General features: G+C 40.2%; 1 protein-coding gene across 7 annotated transcripts in view; it reads right to left on the bottom strand.

Moving 5' to 3' along the window:
- Positions 1-20,032, bottom strand: part of SCN8A (sodium voltage-gated channel alpha subunit 8) — a 197,048-nt gene that overhangs the window by 64,066 nt on the left and 112,950 nt on the right. For all 7 annotated transcript variants that reach the window (XM_027542915.1, XM_027542916.1, XM_027542918.1 and 4 more), the window contains exons 7-11: positions 15,195-15,416; positions 13,634-13,697; positions 12,404-12,545; positions 10,679-10,885; positions 9,131-9,424 (exon numbers count right to left, since the gene is read on the bottom strand). In XM_027542915.1, coding sequence (XP_027398716.1) covers positions 9,131-9,424; positions 10,679-10,885; positions 12,404-12,545; positions 13,634-13,697; positions 15,195-15,416 — 929 coding nt within the window. The remainder of the gene's footprint in view (positions 1-9,130; positions 9,425-10,678; positions 10,886-12,403; positions 12,546-13,633; positions 13,698-15,194; positions 15,417-20,032) is intronic.

The following is a 20,032-nucleotide window of genomic DNA, read 5'->3' as shown; positions in this document are numbered from 1 at the left end:
CAGAAAGCACTTTCGGATGTTGAATTTCTACTGCCCTTCAACACCCATCACCACTCACTTCTTGCCCCATAACCTTGAGATACACCTGTCTTTGACCTGTTAACCATTCATAAGTTCCATGCGCTGTTCACCTACGCACTGAAACGATGTTTTATCTCATGCTTTGTGTAGCAAATCCACTGGGAAATAGACACTGGGCGTCTATTTTTCATTACTATGACCTCACGTGGAGTGTGCTTTTAATCTACCAGGTTAGCTTCTATGCCACACTTGGCAAAAGGAGACATTTGGAAGTGGCCACTTACTACTCTTTCAATGCAGGTTAAGAACTATGCCAATAGTGGTTTTCCAGTTCTGCTGAAAATGGTATCTGTCCCCTTCTACTCCATTTTTTTTGCAATTCTTTTTTCATCAGAAGTTTAACTATTTGTAAGTTCCCAGAATTGACATTTTCAAGTCAAACTCATATTTATCACTTAGAAAATTTTCATTTTTCTCTTTCAGCTCATACTGCCATTCCATGTTCCCTAGAGAATTTTGTGCTAATGTGTATCTTTATGCTTTAATGCATTGTATTGACCCCCTTTCAATACTTTTCTGCAACAAGAAAGTATAACCTATACTTAAAACCAATTTCCCGTGACCATGAGCCTCTAAGAAATTAAAAAAATTCTCCTGGATTGTGCTTTTATTACAATTCTCATTAATACAACTGATCACAAATATTCTCTGTTTTATAAGTAATTACTAAGTTTAAAATTTTATTAAAATGTATCTCAATGAGATGAATGAGCTATTCTTTCCCCCAACTGGTGTTTTGGTGTTTAAATATTTGTAGATAGTATAACTTATTATTAGAATCATACATGGCTCAACAGAAGCCCCCCTCCCCTTTCTAAGAGTAGATTTTAAGTGCTGAGAAACTTTATTCATATAAATGGTATCTTGGAACAGAAGAACACTGTTACAGTAATGTCACTCAATTCTTTGAACTCCTTCCAAGTTATATGCCAAAATTACATAGTAAGCTATCAGCAAAATTTATTTTAATCATCTATCAGCTGACAATTAAATCAAGTCCTCTTTCAATATTGTTGAAAGCAAAGAACTAAAAAACCACCCAACCTGCCAAAGGACTTGTTACCCACTTGTTAGAATATTCCATTTTCTGATTTCTGATGGTATCAAAAAGGCTTTAATTATTATTTACTAATAATCATATCAGTACCTCTTACAGGGGTTATTCTTTTAAAGGAACTTTACTTGACCTAACAGAAAAGGTTGGAGTAATCAAAGCATTGTCAATTTCTATACATCAATGCCAACATTAATCTTTTAATAAAATGATCTTACCACATGCTTTAGAGATGTTTTCATTAAATCTTTAAAGCCACAGATTTAGTTCATTTAATTTAAAAAATGCCCATCATATGATCTAATTAGCAAAACCAGTCCCCACTATCAAAACAATTGGCCAAATCAGACTTATTTTCATTGGTAAAAGTATGACTTCATTTTTCATTTTAAATAAATGTATGACTATGTATCCCAGTGACATCCATCCTGCTCCTGAACTTAAAACATCTGAATGCCCCTGATTATAATTCTGTATTTCACTCTTATTAGAAGTATGTAAGAGAGGTAAATTCAGAAAGCCTTACAATGGATTTAAGTTTCCCAGATTAAAGAAATGCCAAAGAACGTTCAAACTACCACGCAAGTGCGCTTATTTCACATGCTAGCAAGGTTATGCACAAAATCCTTCAAGCTAGACTTCAACAGTATGTGAGCCAAGAACTTCCAGATGTACAAGCTGGGTTTAGAAAAGGCAGAGGAACCAGAGATCAAATTGCCAACATTTGTTGGATCATAGAGAAAGCAAGAGAATTCCAGAAAACATCTACTTCTGCTTTACTAAGAGACTATGCTAAAGCTTTTGACTGTGTGGAGTACAACAAACTGTGGAAAATTCTTAAAGAGATGGGAATCAGACCACCTTACCTGTCTCCTGAAAAATCTGTACGCAGGTCAAGAAGCAACTGTTGGAACCGGACATGGAACAACGGACTACTTCAAAATTGGGAAAGGAGTATATTGTCAAGGCTGTATACTGACATGGATGTATATTGTCACTGCAGAGCAGACACTCTGGAACAAGTTTAAAATTGGACAGTTTGAATAATTTCAGACAGGCTTTGGGCTATAGAAATGGTCCTCTAAGTCCTGGCTCTGGAGTGATTTCAGTTCAGTTGCTCAGTCATGTCCAACTCCTTGCAACCCCATGGACTGCAGCAAGCCAGGCCTCCCTGTCCATCACCAACTCCCCGAGCTTACTCAAACTCATGTCCATCAAGCTGGTGATGCCATCCAACTATCTTATCCTCTGTAGTCCCCTTCTCCTCCTGCCTTCAATCTTTTCTAGCATTAGGGTCTTTCTCAATGAGTCAGTTCTTCAGGTGGCCAAAGTACGGGAGTTTCAGCTTCAGCATCAGTCCTTCCAATGAATATTCAGAGTTGATTTCCTTTAGGATGGATTGGTTGGATCTCCTTGCAGTCCAAGGGTCTCTCAAGAGTCTTCTCCAATATCCACAGTTCAAAAGCATCAATTCTTCGGTGCTCAGCTTTCTTTATAGTTCAAATCTCACATCCATCCATGACTACTGGAAAAACCATAGCTTTGACTAGACAGACTTTTGGTGGCAAAATAATGTCTCTGCTTTTTAATATGCTGTCTAGGTTGGTCACAGCTTTTCTTCCAAGGAGCAAGTGTCTTTTAATTTCATGGCTGTGGTCACCACCTGCAGTGATTTTGGAGCCCCCAAAAATAAAGTCTCTCACTGTTTCCATTGTTTCCCCATCTATTTGCCATAAAGTGATGGGACCAGATGCCATGATCTTAGTTTTCTGAATGTCTAGTTTTAAGCCAACTTTTTCACTCTGCTTTCACTTTCATCAAGAGGCTCTTTAGTTCTTCTTCACTTTCTGCCATAAGGGTGGTGTCATCTGCATATCTGAGGTTATTGATATTTCTCCCAGCAATCTTGATTCCAGCTTGTGCTTCATCCAGCCTGGCATTTTGCATGATGTACTCTGCATAGAAGTTAAATAAGCAGGGTGACAATATGCAGCCTTGAGGTACTCCTTTTCCTAACTGGAACCAGTCTGTTGTTCCATGTCCAGTTCTACTTGTTGCTTCTTGACTTGCATACAGATTTCTCAGGAGGCAGGTCAGGTGGTCTGGTATTCCCATCTCTTTAAGAATTTTCCATAGTTTGTTGTGATCCACACAGTGGATTTAGGGCTGGGGAAATATTGGCTGGTGTGTGAATTAGATGAAAGGAGGCTGGGGATAAAGGTCTTGGATTGGCTGATCTGCACATGAAAGAGCAAGTTGTTCGCTATCTCCAGGAATTAAACTAGTACTGGGAGGGGCAGCTCTCTGCAGCCAGCAAGGCTCCTAGCATGTCAAAGCATCATAAAATACAGAAAATAAAATCTGCCTCCCTTCTCACAGCAAGCTTCCGTGGACTGGATCCATGATTTTTATTAGCAAAATATTAGGTGTTGACACTGCCTAGTATATTAGGTCTACATATTAGGAAAGAGGTCTGATTTTTATTTGACAAAAGATCACCAAATACTTGTTGTGTGCTAAGTGATATGGATACAATGGTGAACAAGACATATGACATGGTCCCTGCCCTCTCAAAAGCTACAGCCTAGTAGAAAATACTATGGACTGCATGAGGAAATATTATATACTATATTAGACCTCATATAGTATATAATAATACCTGACTATTCTTAACTGATAGGAAAGTGATAAGAAGTGATGGAAAGATAATGACAAATTCCGTCACCCAGGGACACTCAGGAATCAGGATCCTGAAAAAAATACAAACTAAAAAGTAAACAGTATATCTATTATTCTTTAATTCTTTGTTCCACTCTTGGCAAAAGAGTCCACTGCAATCAACACAGAAGGGAAAAGATGAACCTGTCCCATTTCGCCTTGTACCTCTGGTATCTAGCCCTGATCTGGCCAATTCTCTAAGGAGACATCCTGAGAGTAGCCACCCTGGCTCTTCCCCAGTCTTAATTTTCCTGGATTGAAGGGTTTCATTGATGCATCAGGACCTGTGGCTCTACTATCTCCAGGGATTCAGCTAGGTTATGAGATGGGTCCTGTTTTCAAAATGTTTCCTATCAACAAACCAGGAAGAAGCTTCTGGTCCTTTTCAGGCAGTCACATCACAGCTAACTAAAAATACTACTTTAGATCTAGGTGTCTGCTTGGGAGAACAGCTCTGGGATGTTTTTGATTTGAGGGCATGGCCTCAGATTACACAGAAAAATTAACTAGGAATTTCAGGGCATACATGTCAGCTGTCTACTGGAATGAAGCTTAACAATGACTAGGATGTTTGGAATGTAAGAAATTGATGATTTAAATGTCTTATTTCCATGCCATAGTTCATCTTTTCTTCACTTCACTTTTTCTTTCCAATACAACAGTGGTTCTTAAAATGTGGTCTGGGAATTCCTGGGTCCTTGTGCCCTTTTTACGGGGGGTGGGTCACAAGATTAAACTACTTCATAATAATATTAAGAAGATGTCTGCCTTTCTCACTCTCATTTCTCAGAGGTACAGACTGCAAGCCTGACAGTTTCCCAGAATTTACAGACTTTTCTTAAGAGCTTGAGCGAGAACGTACGTGATTTTTTAATATTCTGTGTTAGTACTTGGAAGAGCTGCTTAATTCAGTGAAGCAGTATTTCCCAAATGATCAATGTAGGATGCTACAAATCATTCAAGAATTAAATATCTATGGTGTAAAATACAACAAAGGATTTTAATGTAACAGTACCAAGTTACTGATACAGTTTCAGCTTCCACATTGCAACTAACCATTTAAAAACCTACTCTTATCCAATTTTGGAACAGCATCAAAGAAGAATATTCACAATTATCTGAAAAGGTTATTAAAATATTCCTTTTCCAACTATATCTGTATGAAAACAGATTTTCTTTAAATACTTCAACCAAAAGGAATATTGCAACAGACTGAATGAAGGTATGCTATTCCAGCCATCTCCCATTAAACCACAGATTAAAGAGATTTGCAAAGATGTAAACAGGACCATTTTTTTCTATTAAATTTTTTTGATCTGGAAAACAGTTAATTTTTTCAAAAATATGTATGATTTGTGTTAAACACAGTAGGTCTATCATTACCATTTTTTCCAATAAATCAGTAAATGAACATTATAAAGTTTCTTAATTATTATTTCTAATACAATAAATTAAAAAATCTCTTTGGGGTCCCCAATAATTTTTTAAAGATATGAAGACCAAAATGTCTGAGAACTGCTGCAGCAGAATAATTAAAATACTTTGCAAAAGGGACTTTATAAACTCACCTAAAGCCTAAAAACATAGCAATAATTTTATGTTTCAAGAGGATCTCAAACTAACACTGGAAATCAACTGTATTCCAACAAAATTAATTAAAAAAAAAAAATAGCAGCTCTCAGCGATCTGCAGTACAGGCCACTGATGTTCACTTGAACTGTGTGGTGGGAAAACCAAAGTCACCTTCACTGTTAAGCCAACCTAACAGATGACCACGTATGTGTGGAGGTGAGTGGGGAAGGGATGGCTAGAGACTGTAGTACAAAGCTTATAGTCAGAATGACCTGGTTCAAATCTCGACTCCAACACCTACTAGCTATATAACCTTAGATAAAAGAGTTAATCTCTCTAGGCCTCAACCATTTTTCCAGATAAATCAGAGAAACTGCAGGAGAGTCCTAGGACAAAGAATATCACTGCCGTGCAGTTTCTAAGGAAGTCTTGGCAGTCAGCCGTGGCCTCAAGGAATCCACAGTTTTTTCCGATGGGGAAATGAGAAGAAGTGACTATTTTCATGCAAAGCAGGACATCTCAGAAGCCCAGCTTTATTTTTTGAGCTAGGGAGCAATCAGTGCAACTCTGTGCTGAAGCCTATAGATTAATCAGAGCCCATTCAATAGCGAAGTGTTAAGGGCACTAAGGTATTTATTAACAAGCTTAGGATGGCTCTCAAGGCAAGGGTTGCATTACAACAAAGCTACAATCACACTTTGCCTCAAAAGAGGCTGAATTAGGGGAAAGGTGAGGTGAAGGTGAGACAGAGATGGTTCCAGGTCATAAAGAAGTTCCAGAAGGGGTTAAATCAGTTTTACAAAAGTACTTCATTCATTTTTCCAACAAATCTCTGAAGGTACACAGAAGTAGGCCTTAATTTTAGGACTTTATGTGAGAGAGGACAGGATATGAAGATGAGTAAATATAAAACCCCACACAGAGTAAACAGCAACACACAAAGAGGGACATATAAAACACAATGGAAAGATGAAATGGTAATTTCTAACTGGGGGTAGGATGGGGGCAGGTCAGGGACGGTTTCTTGGGAGAAGGATGTGAACAGTAAGTATAATGTGGACATTCACAAATGGAAAAAACAGGGCTTCTTAGAGAGGCTGTTTCTGGAGCAAAACAGAGGGTAGAAAAGAAGCATCATGTATGAGAAACATCTAATAGTTCTCTCTGGTGTGAGTACAGAGTGCTTGACGGGGCACAGGGACTGGAGACCATAAAAGGGAAGCCGAGTCCCGGGAAGCAGAGTGCTGTGAATTCAGTGCTGAAGGGCTGGGGCTTCTTTAGTAAACAGGCTGAACCTGATTAGGGGGAATTCCCTCTCCCAATCTTCTTAATAACTGTTTTAAGCTGTCACTATTTTCTTCACCCTCCTGACTCAACCTCTCATTCCCTTCGATAAGATTTTAAATTTCAATCATTATTGAACATGAGACTGTCAGGGGTCATCTTTCTCCATTTCTTACTCCCCATCCACAAACTTATCCACACACACACATATTGCCGTATGTATTTTTTTTGGGGGGAGGACAAGGTGCCCCTTTCCTGTTCAAGGCTACACCTATTCTCACATCTCCCAAGACTGTTCTATTTTCTTTTCTATTCTACTGTACTCCATTCTACTTCCGTCTCCCCTTCTTCTGGGTCTCCCCCCCATAACAGATTATAAAAATGCTTATTTTCACCCACATTCTTTACAAAAGTTTGAATAGAAAGTCTCTTCCCATTCAATATGGCATCCACCCTTACCCTGGACTGAAATCTGTCTTTTGAGCTCTCAAGGACTTCTGGTGCCAAATCTAACAGACATTTGCAGTTCTGATCTCATGATGCATCTCTGTTAAGCTTCGATCCACTGGTCGCCCCCCTCCCTCTCCTACCCTGTGCTCTCCAGTCCTCACTGCACTCTTGGTTCTCTTAGCAGCCCTCGTGACCCACATCCACTTGTTTTCCTCTGTGAGGTCCATCTCCGAAGCCCGTGAACACCGGTGTCACATTGCATGTCACTGTCCTTCCGCCTGACACAATCTCTCCAAGTCGTCTCAGCCAGTCTCTTGGTTTCAACCACTGTCTCTCAGCTCAGGACATCTTCCCTGAGCTATCATTTGACTATCCATGTGTCCAAATTGGTTTCCCAACAAATAATTAATATTTGGGATGTCCAAACTGGAACCTACTTTTCTTCCAAACCTGGAATGTTCTTTCTTCTGTCTTCCTGCTCCCTCACCACCACACACGTTCATTACCTGACTAACCCCTGTTTATCCTTTATTGACTTTCCCCAGAAAATCTTTGCTGAAGCTCCAGGCTGGGATAGATCTGTGCCTTCTAAAACACGTCTGTGTATTTCAACTATGGAACAATACCATCAGTCCTATCACGAAAATAGTTTTTTTGGTGTATCTGGCTACCCTACTATACTGTAAGCTCCCTAGGGCAGACATGGTGTTCTAACCACCTTTCAATCTCTAGGACCTAGCACAATCCTTGACACATGGCAGGCACTCTATAAATGCTTGGTAATGAATAACCAGAGATATGTTTTAGAAAATGATTGGCTGACAATATAGAAAACATGAAAGAGAGAGAGAGAGAGAGAGACAGACCAGAGGGAAAGAAGCTGTACTGGATAACTGCAGTAGAACAAAGTAATATAAAGTCTGAACTAAAGTAGGGTTAATAGGAACAAAAAGAAGAGGGTGGACATGAGAGATTTTGCTGTGATAAACGAACTGGACTAGCAGAGGACTGAACCAGGATATGAGGGAGGTAAGGGAGAGGCACCATGAATCATCTCTGAGAAACAAGAAAAGACTCTGGCTGCACTGCCATAATCAGGAACTGCAATCTCTTCTATACCTTACAAACTTTCTTTAAAATGGGGCATTAAGTAGCTTAAGAATTGGATTTTGGTGGTGTTCTTTGAAGTCCAAAAATATATATCATATCATGAAATGTATAGTAATACAATGCTCAATAATTATCCATAAGTCCTCTCCCCTCTCTCTCTCTTAGCTTCCCAATTTAACAAAGTTGGGTAAAACTAGAGGCTTTTAATCTACCATAGGCTAATTTATCAGCATGACATTATAAATCTAGAATAATTAATTACCAGAACTTGCCACACTCAAATAAGGTGACCTAAAGAGTTTCATGACTTTTTTTTAACCTAAAATTACATACAACTCTTAAACAAAGGTATTTGATCTGAATTCTGAAGTTCAGATGCTAAGAAAAGTTCTTCATGATGTTTTAGAGCGGTGGTCTCCAACCTTTTGGCACCAGGGACCAGTTTCATGCAAGACACTTTCCCACAGATCGGGGTAGGCGTGGGTTTGAGGATGATTCAAGCATTTCACATTTGTTGTGTACTTCACATCAGCTCCACCTCAGATCGTCAGGCATTAGGTCCCAGAGGTTGGGGACCTGTGCTTTGGAATACAAGGCCTGCTGGAGTGACACAGACTTTCCTGCTGCAGTAAGTTTGCCAAAGGTGACCAGGTTGTCCTGGGTGAGATTTAGAGCAGAGAAGGCAGCCTTTATACCCAAGTAGCACTTCTTCCTAGAGGAAAACAAAGTGGGGTGTGGAAGTGGCCTGAGGATGCAGGGATGGGACTGGAAAATGTAAACCCAGTGGGGAATATGAGAATCAAGTAAAATTAGGAAACCTAGAATTTCTTAGGCTTCTGTGACCCAGCACCAACAGTTTACCTGATTCATGATGGAAAACTTCCTCCCTATTCTGTTGTCTGGGAGCCGAAAGCCCTTCCTCCTCATACCATCTTCTGATTCTGACTTGAACACCTTCTCAGGATCCCCCTTCTCCTCTCCTTCAGAGAGCTCCTTTTGCTTCCTCTTTTTTCTCCGGTTCCGTCTCTCCTTGGCACTCTTGGAACTCAGTTTAGAGATTTCAGATGAGCTCCGGGGAGAGCCTGCCCCGTCTTCACCTTCTTCCTCTATGGCATCTTCTGAGACAGTTCCTGCTGAAGTGGCCATCGCCGCCGCCTAGGAAAGTAAAATTTCACAGCAACAGACCAGATCGGAAGCAATTAACTAGAGCCACACAAAGCTAAGCAAGTGGTGGAGATCACTTCCTTCCTTTCCCAAAGACAGGGAAAAAAGGAGGAAGGAAAACAAGTCTGTCAGAGGACACTGTGGTGGCGGCCTGGTATCTCCATTTCCTAGCTAAATTTGTATGGTGGCACACAGCCCTGCATAATCAGAGCGGAACTTCATGGTGAGAGCTTTGGGACTTACTCTGTTTAGTATATAAGACAAGAACTTGGCTGCCACCTTGATACCAAATCATCTTTTTTTGGGCAACTCTGAAAATCAATACTATATATTATGGCCCCAACAATGTAAAAAATACATGTATAATTGGATAAAAATTAAAAAGTAAAGTGTTATCAGTGATAAGAAAACAGACTCTGTATGATTTCAATACCTTTATACCACGAAATTTTTGCACTTTGTTTTATGACCCAGGATACAGTCCCATGTCTCCCAGTTTATAGTCCATGGGAACGTGAATAGAATTTGCATCCTGTTGTTGAGTGAAAATTATATAAACCTTAATTATGTTGAATTAGTTCATAGTGCTTTCCAGGTCTACTGTATCTTTCTACTTTCCTATCTGTTTGTTCTATTAATTTTTGAAAGTTTGATATTGAAACTCTAACTAAAAATCTTAATTTATCTATTTAAAAATAACTGTAATGTACAGTGGAACTATATGTAATTTTGTTCGGTATTTTCCAAGTCTCCTGTAAATATCACCATACTTTCATAATTTTTTCTTAAAAAAGTAAGATGTTAGGGTATTAGTAGAATCACAAGTTTCTTTTTTAAATTTTACTTCAATATTTAACTTGTATCTTCTTTTCAGGACTCGTTATGAACACAGACAATCTCTGAAGGAGATCCTAATGTTTCCCCCAACAAAAACACCTATGCTTACATGATGTATTATATAAACTGCTCTGGTCATTTTTTTTTTCCTCTCTCCAGCTATCACAGGAGTTGTGCACTGAACGGTCGAGAGATTCAACAGAAGATCACATTCACAAACAATTTGGCCATTAAGACAAATGTAACAATTGGACTGACCATCTGCAGTTGTTATTTGGGTTATTTCAATCAGATCAATGACTTCTGTTAGACAGTGTGCCTAAAAAGATCAACTGGAGTGGCAATCAGATGGGGCCTTAGTCACCATGATCTGGCAGGAAGGACTACGGCAAAGAGTTGATCACCAACCTGTGCTTCTTCCTGTTGCTTCTTAAGTTGCTCTAACATTGCTTTGAATTCAGCCTCTTTCTGCTCTGCTTCCTCCAGTGTTGCCTGATTCTGCTCTTCATAAGCCATGGCCACCACAGCCAGGATCAAGTTCACCAGATAGAAAGAACCCACAAAGATGACCAAGACGAAGAAGATCATGTACGTTTTCCCAGCTGCTCGTAAGGTCTGTAAAGACAAAAACCACTTCTTAAGTTGCTTGCATCAAACGAATCAGGCTGAAAACAACTCATGGGCTGATGTTCCTCTGCAGAGGCAGTACTGCACGTTGAACAGGACCAGACTTTCTTGTGTGGAACTTCTTCACACTGCAGACACTCAGCATCCCTAGCTGCCAAATGGCCTCCCCTACCCCAGACTCACAGGAAATGTCAGTAGTACCTCCTATTCACTGTGGCAAAAAAAAAAAAAAATCCTCTTCCATTCCAAATACTCCTAATACACTCCTTCCATAGAAAAATGCTTACTTTTTTAAAAGGAAAAATTGCTCTGAGCTAAGAATTACATTTGACTTTGTCAGCTGGTTTTAAAACAAGTGTGAGGAAATGAAAACAAAGACCTCAGGTCACTTATATACTGGTCTTCAAAGAGCATTTACAGAAATCTCATCTTTGGAATCAGGTCCAACTCATAAAAAGTCCCTATCTTAAGTGACATCCTTCCTTAGCCTTTTGCAATAGGATGAGTTTTTAAAGAGGGATATAATGTAAAGGATGTGGGGGTGGGGTAGGGGAGAAAAAGGAAAGAGGATCCTAAGATTATTCCTTTCACTAGCACCAAAAGACATCAAAGAACAACTGGGTTTTAGGTTATATGCATATACACAGGACCCATTATCACTTAGTTTTCATTTTTATTCTTCTCAACCACAAATATTTCATGGAACTTAGCATCAGTTACAAATATTTCGTGGGAATACTAGGCTGTACAACAGAAAGGAAGGATTTCAGGAACTCCTAATAAGAAACTTTCATTGGAAAAAAAAAAGTTGGTTCACTTAAAGGGTTTCCTTCATGCCTGAGGGGTTCACAATTCTTATTATCAAACTAACTAGCATTATCAAAGGCTTAGAGTCAAATGTAAAACAATGCGTTATCGGAGAATTTCTAAGTTGAAAGACCCTCAGCAGTCATCTAGACTAACTTCTCCATCACACCCAGCAAAATTAAATGACTTGTCCAGAGTCACCAAAGCAGGCCGACAGAATGGCAGTGACCATTAAAAAAAAAAAAAAATTTGTCACAGTGTTCTTGAACAAATACAACTGTGTTATAAATCTCAAAATGTTGACATATTTAGGCTCCAAGATCCTTGTGGATAAAATCTCTTCTTTATAATGTCTACCAAAGTGCCTTACACAACATGTTTAAAGAAGCCCTAAGCCCAAACATCCAAAAGGAGAAATACTGAAGATGGTCTGCTGAAATAGGAAGGACAGAGACAGCAGATTCCCAGGCCAGGCAAGAGGCTCCCAAGTCTGTGAGCGTCTACAGCTATACATGATGAGCATTAAAGAAACTGGGCCAAGAGCTGGGAGAATTCATTTAATTTTGTAAACCAGCTGACTCTGAGAAATATCACCCAAAGATTCTGTATGTCTTCACCAAAGGTCTCTTACACAGAATGTCCCCAAACCCCACATATTGTTATGTAAATTCCATCACCAAAAAACATGGTATTACTTACTAATTGATACAAGTTTTCCCAGTAGTCCTGGGTCATAAGGCGAAATAATGCCAAGAAGGCCCAGCTGAAAGTGTCAAAGCTCGTGTAACCATAGTTGGGGTTCCTTCCTGCCTTCATACACTGGTATCCCTCTGGACATTGCCTGAGGAAAGAAAAGGAAGCACCGGGCTTTTCAGCGTAATCCTACCCGGTCATCAGCTGGAAGTCATCTCTATGACCTTGCAGATGATAAACAGCCATCCATAGAGACTATGCCAACAAACAGGAATTTTTTAAAAAGAAGAGGAAAGAAACAAAGTAGCCAGGTGAATTTTTCAAAAATGATGTCCTGGGGACAGTCTAGGATCAGAATCACCTTAAAAATGCGGATACCTATGTCCTAGACAAGACTTAGGAATAAAAACTCTGCATATGGGATCCATGAATTGGCATTTTTAAGGGGCATGTCAGATGATTCTTACGCATGCCAAAATTTGAGAATCGCTGTCCTAGACTCATATCAATGTGCAATTCAACCAAATTTAACTTAGCTACTAACCTAAATGACAAAAGCCTAGACCTTCCTCTTAATCATCTCTATTCTCTTAACACTCACTGTGACAAACTGTATCACACTAGGATTTCAGTGATCTCGGTTATAATAGTTCTTCTGCTTTAAGACTCACCTGATGTTTATTCCAATGTAATTTCTAGTATCTATCAATACTTCAGTATAGAAAGTAAATGGACTTCTAGTTAATATCACTGAACTGTATATGTAAAAATGGTTAAGAGACCAAATTTTATGTTATGTGTATTTTGCCACAATGAAAAAAAGGCGGGGGCGGGGGGGATAATACATTGCAACTCTTTTCCCTCCCACATGCTGTCAGGCCTGGCATATTTGGGGTCAACCTTGGGTGCTAATCTATCATGAAAACAGTGCCCTTACTTGATAACTTTTTGCATTAAGACAGAATGAGGGGAGTCTACAAGAGACAGGCAAGATACCTGGTGTTACAGATCCTACCCTTAGCCTTTTATAACTTTGATCTTGGCTTAAGTCTAATAGCCACCTTCACCTACTAGTGAAATGTCAACTTTGGATGGGCAAATATAAAACAGAAAGAAAATCTGAGTCAACCAATTTATTGGACCCACTACATGAGCACAAAGAAAGTGAAAATATTGTTCATTTTTGTGTGACACATTATTTCATGGGAGGAGAATAAAATTAAGTGAGCTACTTACCCAGCATCAGAACTGTTCCCACAGAGCAAAGGTTCCAGCATACCAGGAACTATGTAGAAATTTGCTAGAAAAGTTTGAAGAGGCAGGAAATGAATAAGGCAGATTTAAGTGAATGAGAGAATAAGGTTACACTGTTCCTAACTACCCCAGCAGAAACAGTTATTGATTTTAGCTCATATAAATCTTTTCTGACAGCAGTGAAACCTGATAAGAATTCCTTCCCATTAACTATTTTCCTATATGTATTTAACAATGAAAAGTGCTGCCACATGGGCTTTAATGCAATGTTCTTTTCAGACACCCGATTTCTACTTGTATTAATACTTCAGATCTATATGCCACGTTCCAGTACTTGAAACAAAGGGTCTAAAAGAGAGGTTTCTGAGTTCTTTACCCCTTTATACAACTCTACCCTTCTATCCTTATAACTTCTCTTTACCAAAGATAAACTGATCACTAGTAACCATGTCCTAATTTAAATTAGAAGACATGCTTCCCCTTCCTGTTTGTGTCCCTGAAATCCCCTTTGAACACTTTCTTGTGGATACTTACCGGCCTTTATTTCCTCAAGAGTGACTAAGAGTGGTCCTGCTAACTTTCCTCCCTAGTTTCATACAAGTACAGGCAGCGCTAGTGGTAAAGAACCCCCTGCCAATGCGTCTTTAGAGACGCAGGTTCTATCCCTGGGTCAGAAAGACCCCCTGGAGGAGGGTGTGGCAATCCGCTCCATTACTCTTGCCTGGAGAATCCCATGGACAGAGGAGCCTGGTGGGCTATGGCCTATAGCGTCACAAAGAGTCAGACGTCACTGAAGCGACTTTGCACACATGTACACTACTACACCAAATATTCCTAAGAGTAACACCCAAATGCTCTGGTTCCTGAAATGAACTTGTTAAAACTCCTAAACTGTGATAGGATCAAACAGTTATTTGGAGATTACTCGACTCCCTAGATCAGACTGATTGCTAAGGTCTTAGTAATTTTAAGAAACCTAAGTGAACAGTGAAAGTGAAAGTCACTCTGTCGTGTCCTACTCTTTGTGACCCTATGGACTGTACCCCATTAGGCTCCTCTGTCCATGGAATTCTCCAGGAAGAATACTGGAGTGGGAGCCTTTCCCTTCTCCAGGGGATCTTCCCAACCCTGGGGTCAATCCCAGGTCTCCAGCACTGTAGGTGGATTCTTTGCCATCTGAGCTACCAGGGAAGCCCAGGTATACTCTAAATGTTTAAATATCTCAGGGGAAAAAAAGGATTTTTCATCAAGTTTCTAAGCTCGATTTTCCAAAGCAAAAGTTCAGGGGTACGTGTGAGCAAAATATAAAGTTTCACTTATCCTTTTAAAGGGAGAGAAAAGAGAGAAGGGGTGAGAGGGCTGATATTTGCCAGCTTCTGAAGATAATCTGACCTCAAGGAACGGGAAAAAGTTCACAAAGCTCCTCCCAGCAGTCCTGGCCTTTCTTTCTGGCCCAGGCACTTTTGTACAGCCCAGGGGTAGCTCCGTCATTCGCACTGGAGACAGACTTTCTCCCCACTCTTGCAGAGAAAGGGCTACCTACTTTTATTGTTGATGTACTCTTCCCAATCAAAGCCCTTGGTGCCGTTTTCAAGATAGCTCTCGTTGAAGTTGATGGGCCACACCACACACTTGTTTCGCAGGTTTCCCATGAAGAGCTGCAGTCCGATCAAGGCAAAGACACTCAGGCAGAACACTGTCAGGATCATCACGTCTGACAGCTTCTTCACGGACTGAATCAGGGCGCCCACGATGGTCTTCAGGCCTGAGGGGAGAGAACCCCCAGAGTGAGAGTCGCCCCACAGCCCTCCCCACCTCCCCCAACCTGCCCCTCAGCCATGGCTCCTACTCCTCCCCCCAGCACCACCCCTGAAACATGGCCACTTCATCTTTTATACCACGGGAATAACAATGGGTCAGCAATATTATCAATTTTCCCAGGAGCATCAATTTTTAAGTCAATACTTCTGGAAAAGAAAGTCCCTTCTCCAGTATGTGGCTCTTTTATTCCTGGAAGTGCTTTCTTGTCTCTGACTGCTTCTCAGCGACTCAAATGAGTCAAGCTCTTACTTGCCCGGGTGTCTCCACAATTGCTGTTCCCTTTGCCTGGAATGCTTCCTCCATTCTCTTGTCCCTCCTGCCTGCATCCTATTCATCCTCCACTCTCAGCTAAATAGCAATTCCCCCAGAAAGCCTTCTCTGTCTTCACAACTCTTCTCCCTCCTCTACTATTACTATTTTAATAGCACCTATTAGTTTCCTCTGTAGCATTTATCATGGTCATAATTAATTATATCTGTCTTGTTCACAGCTGTATTTGTATGGCTTAGCCCACAGCAGGTACTCAGTAAATATTAGCTGAACAAACAAATGGAAAATCAGGAATAGAGGAGGCATCCAGGTTGGAAAGAGAACTACGGGGAAGTTTCAAAGCCAACAATAAGTGAGAAGGTCCAATAATATTTTCCCAAGAGCTTTGGAAATGCCAATGTATTGAAAAGGTTAATTATTATCAATTCAGTATTTGTGGTTTGTCTTTTCACTAAAAATTACACGTTTTCTGCATCACATATATGTCCTGTTCTCTATAACTGACCTTTTTTCTGTCCTAGATTTTTAAAAAACATATAACCCACTTGAATTGGTGGCTTAAAGGCAAGCCACTGTTTCAAACGTAAATCTGCAGGCAGATTTCTTAACTGCACAGGGAGAGATCAGTGACAGGAGACAAAGTAAAGTATGGTTGTGGGTTCACGACGTTTGGATCAAGACTGAGTCTACACGCGGTTCTCCTGGGCATGCCCACACATCAGCGACCTGTAAGACATGGCCAAGGGAGCACTGAGGACTCCCGGGGGGCCGAAACACCAGGACGGACAGAGGCAGACACAGAGCCTTGACACACAGGTCTCAAGAGGGGGCTTATCCCTAAGTTACTTCTGAAAGCAAGAATATCCAATGAAATTCTACAGAAATCCTAATCCTGGCTCTAAAGTATGAGTCTGGGTAGATAATTACTAATCTTAATCAAACTATACCACTTACTTGTGTGGCCTGAGCAATATACCTAACCTCTTGGGATGTGTATTTTCATCCCTAAAATGGGATGTGAAAGTGAAAGTGAAGTCACCCAGTCGTGTCCGACTCTTAGCGACCCCATGGACTGCAGCCCACCAGGCTCCTCCATCCATGGGATTTTCCAGGCAAGGGTACTAGAGTGGGGTGCCATTGCCTTCTCTGAAAATGGGGAGACTTATAGTTAAATATCATAGGCTGTTGTGAGGGTTAATTAAGCATAACTAATATAAACCCTTAGCACACAGTAAATAACTCAAATGTTAACCACTTTTGTCTGAACCTCAGTTTACTTATCTGTAAAAAGATATTGACAATACCAATCTCGTTGGCTTGTTATGAGGTTTAAATAAGGTAATGAATATTAAATACCAAGTACACTGCCAGGTACTTATATCTTGTTAGCTATCACTGTTATCCACATGTTGCCCTCCTCCAAGAGATATGACTGGGATAATATCACTGAGAGGCTAACCTTGTACGATGGTGATCTAATGGGAGATGTGGACATGACTCTTCTTTTGCTGTATTTTGCAAGTAACCACCTAGAATTTTCAAAGCTAAGCCTGAGAGTGGTAATGGATGAGTGCTTAGCACAAGACCTAGCACAAAGCAGGCACTTACTATGCGTGTGTGTGTGTGTGTGTGTGTGTGCATTTAATTGGAGGATAATCACTTTACAATGTTGTGGTGGTCTTGGCCATACAACTAATATATTTTAAAGTTCTTTATTGAAAGAGTAAATGAATATGAAATTTTCTTTTCTCTTACACAGATATCCTGAAAGACGTGGAAGAGAAATTAAAGTAAAAAGAGCCAAGAGTTAGACTGTGGGGACCTGACAGTGTGCAAAGGCCTGTGCTTTCTCACAGAGTGGGCCTTTCCTGGAGGCTGTGGCCACCAAAGGGATTAGGAAGAGCTTGCCTGGGCTCCAGCACATAAGGCATTTCAAGCCTGATTCCTTCTGCTCACAGGACTGAGCAGAAAGAGCACAAGGTAGGAATCAGAAAGCGGGAATTCTGGTCCTGGCTCAGCCTCTGTTTAAGATGCGCTGTGTTTCGGAACAAACTTAAGGTCACCTCCCAGTCTCATTTTCTCACACACCAGACATGGGTAAGCCTAAGAACACCTGGCAGTGGGCAGTGGGCAGTGGGCAGTGGGCAGAGGAGAAGCTAAAAGCCTTTAAAAGTAGGGTAGAGATATTTGTTAGCGATTAAGTGGTTGGAGTTTCAATCTTTTATTCCTAAAGTTCTGGGAAACTGTGTATCATTATCATGCAGTTAGGTAAGAAGGTATTGGTGGTATAAAATAAAAGGCAGCTATAGAGAAGGAAAAATTGTCCCCGTGTTATGGAACTTATTTCAGTAAGTTGCTAAGGAACAGAGAAGTCCTTTGCTACATTTGGTTGGGTTGAAGCAGGTGTATATTCGGTCAATAACTCAGTTCTAGGTCCCTAAAATGACACAGTTACGTTTTCAAAAAGAGTAATTTTTTTTTAAAAGAGTAGTTGATAAATCAGAATGGAAAAGAATATAAAAAGAATGTATATATATGTATACCTGAGTCACTTATGCTTTACATCAGTAATTAACACAATGTTGTAATTCAACTCTACATCAATAAAAAATAAATTAAAAAAAAAAGAGTAGTTGATAGGTCACTGAAGAACGGCTGTAAAGTTTCTTTTCTTGGACTTCTTTATGAAGAACTCATACAGCAATCTCTCTTGAATGGCTCAGACAATCACCTATCTGAACACTTGATGACAGTTTCAAGCCACTTTTTACTTCTATTTTCATGAACTGAGTTGTTAGCTGTTATCTGTATCAGTAACAAGAGGATAAAACTTTAAAACAGTCAAACCAATGCATTTGTGACATTAATTCATTTTTAAAAACATATAATTTGAGCATAAGTCGAATCTGATTTTCCTTGGCTGGGAACTTTTTGGATAGTTCCAAGCCCCATACAACAGGAAATTCTAGGCAATGAGCTCAAACCATCTTCTATTCCATAAGGCCAGGCTCCCAGCAGCCTTGTTTGTCAGAAGCGACCTTCCCTTAGTAATTAGATGTCAGGGTGGACATCTGACCTAAATCTAGATCCTGAATTCCAGGAATTTGGAATGGGGCAAGAGAGAGAAATGGTATGGACCTAACAGAAGCAGAAGATATTAAGAAGAGGTGGCAAGAATACACAGAAGAACTGTACAAAAAATATCTTCACGACCCAGATAATCATGATGGTATGATCACTCACCTAGAGCCTGACATCCTGGAATGTGAAGTCAAGTGGGCCTTAGGAAGCATCACTACGAACAAAGCTAGTGGAGGTGATGGAATTCCAGTGGAGCTATTCCAAATCCTGAAAGATGATGCTGTGAAAGTGCTGCACTCAATATGCCAGCAAAATTGGAAAACTCAGCAGTGCCCACAGGACTGGAAAAGGTCAGTTTTCATTCCAATCCCAAAGAAAGGCAATGCCAAAGAAGGCTCAAACTACCGCACAATTGCACTCAACTCACACACTAGTAAAGTAATGCTCAAAATTCTCCAAGCCAGGCTTCAGCAATACGTGAACCATGATCTTCCAGATGTTCAAGCTGGTTTTAGAAAAAGCAGAGGAACCAGAGATCAAATTGCCAACATCTGATGGATCATCAAAAAAAGCAAGAAAGTTCCAGAAAAACATCTATTTCTGTTTTATTAACTATGCCAAAGCCTTTGACTATGTGGATCACAATAAAATGTGGAAAATTCTGAAAGAGATGGAATACCAGACCACCTGACCTGCCTCTTGAGAAACCTGTATGCAGGTCAGGAAGCAACAGTTAGAACTGGACATGGAACAACAGACTGGTTCCAAATAGGAAAAGCAGTACGTCAAGGCTGTATATTGTCACTCTGCTTATTTAACTTCTATGCAGAGTACATCATGAGAAACGCTGGGCTGGAAGAAGCACAAGCTGGAATCAAGATTGCCGGGAGAAACATCAATAACCTCAGATATGCATCAGATGACATCACCCTTATGGCAGAAAGTGAAGAGGAACTAAAAAGCCTCTTGATGAAAGTGAAAGAGGAGAGTGAAAAAGCTGGCCTAAAGCTCAACATTCAGAAAACGAAGATCATGGCATCTGGTCCCATCACTTCATGGGAAATAGATGGGGAAACAGTGTCAGACTTTATTTTTCTGGGCTCCAAAATCACTACAGATGGTGACTGCAGCCATGAAATTAAAACATGCTTATTCCTTGGAAGATTAGTTATGACCAACCTAGATAGCATATTGAAAAGCAGAGACATT

Source organism: Bos indicus x Bos taurus, chromosome 5 (genome assembly GCF_003369695.1).
Source record: "Bos indicus x Bos taurus breed Angus x Brahman F1 hybrid chromosome 5, Bos_hybrid_MaternalHap_v2.0, whole genome shotgun sequence".
Lineage (NCBI taxonomy): Eukaryota > Metazoa > Chordata > Mammalia > Artiodactyla > Bovidae > Bos > Bos indicus x Bos taurus.
Note: the sequence above shows the minus strand (reverse complement) of the source record. Positions and strands in the feature narration are given on the sequence as shown.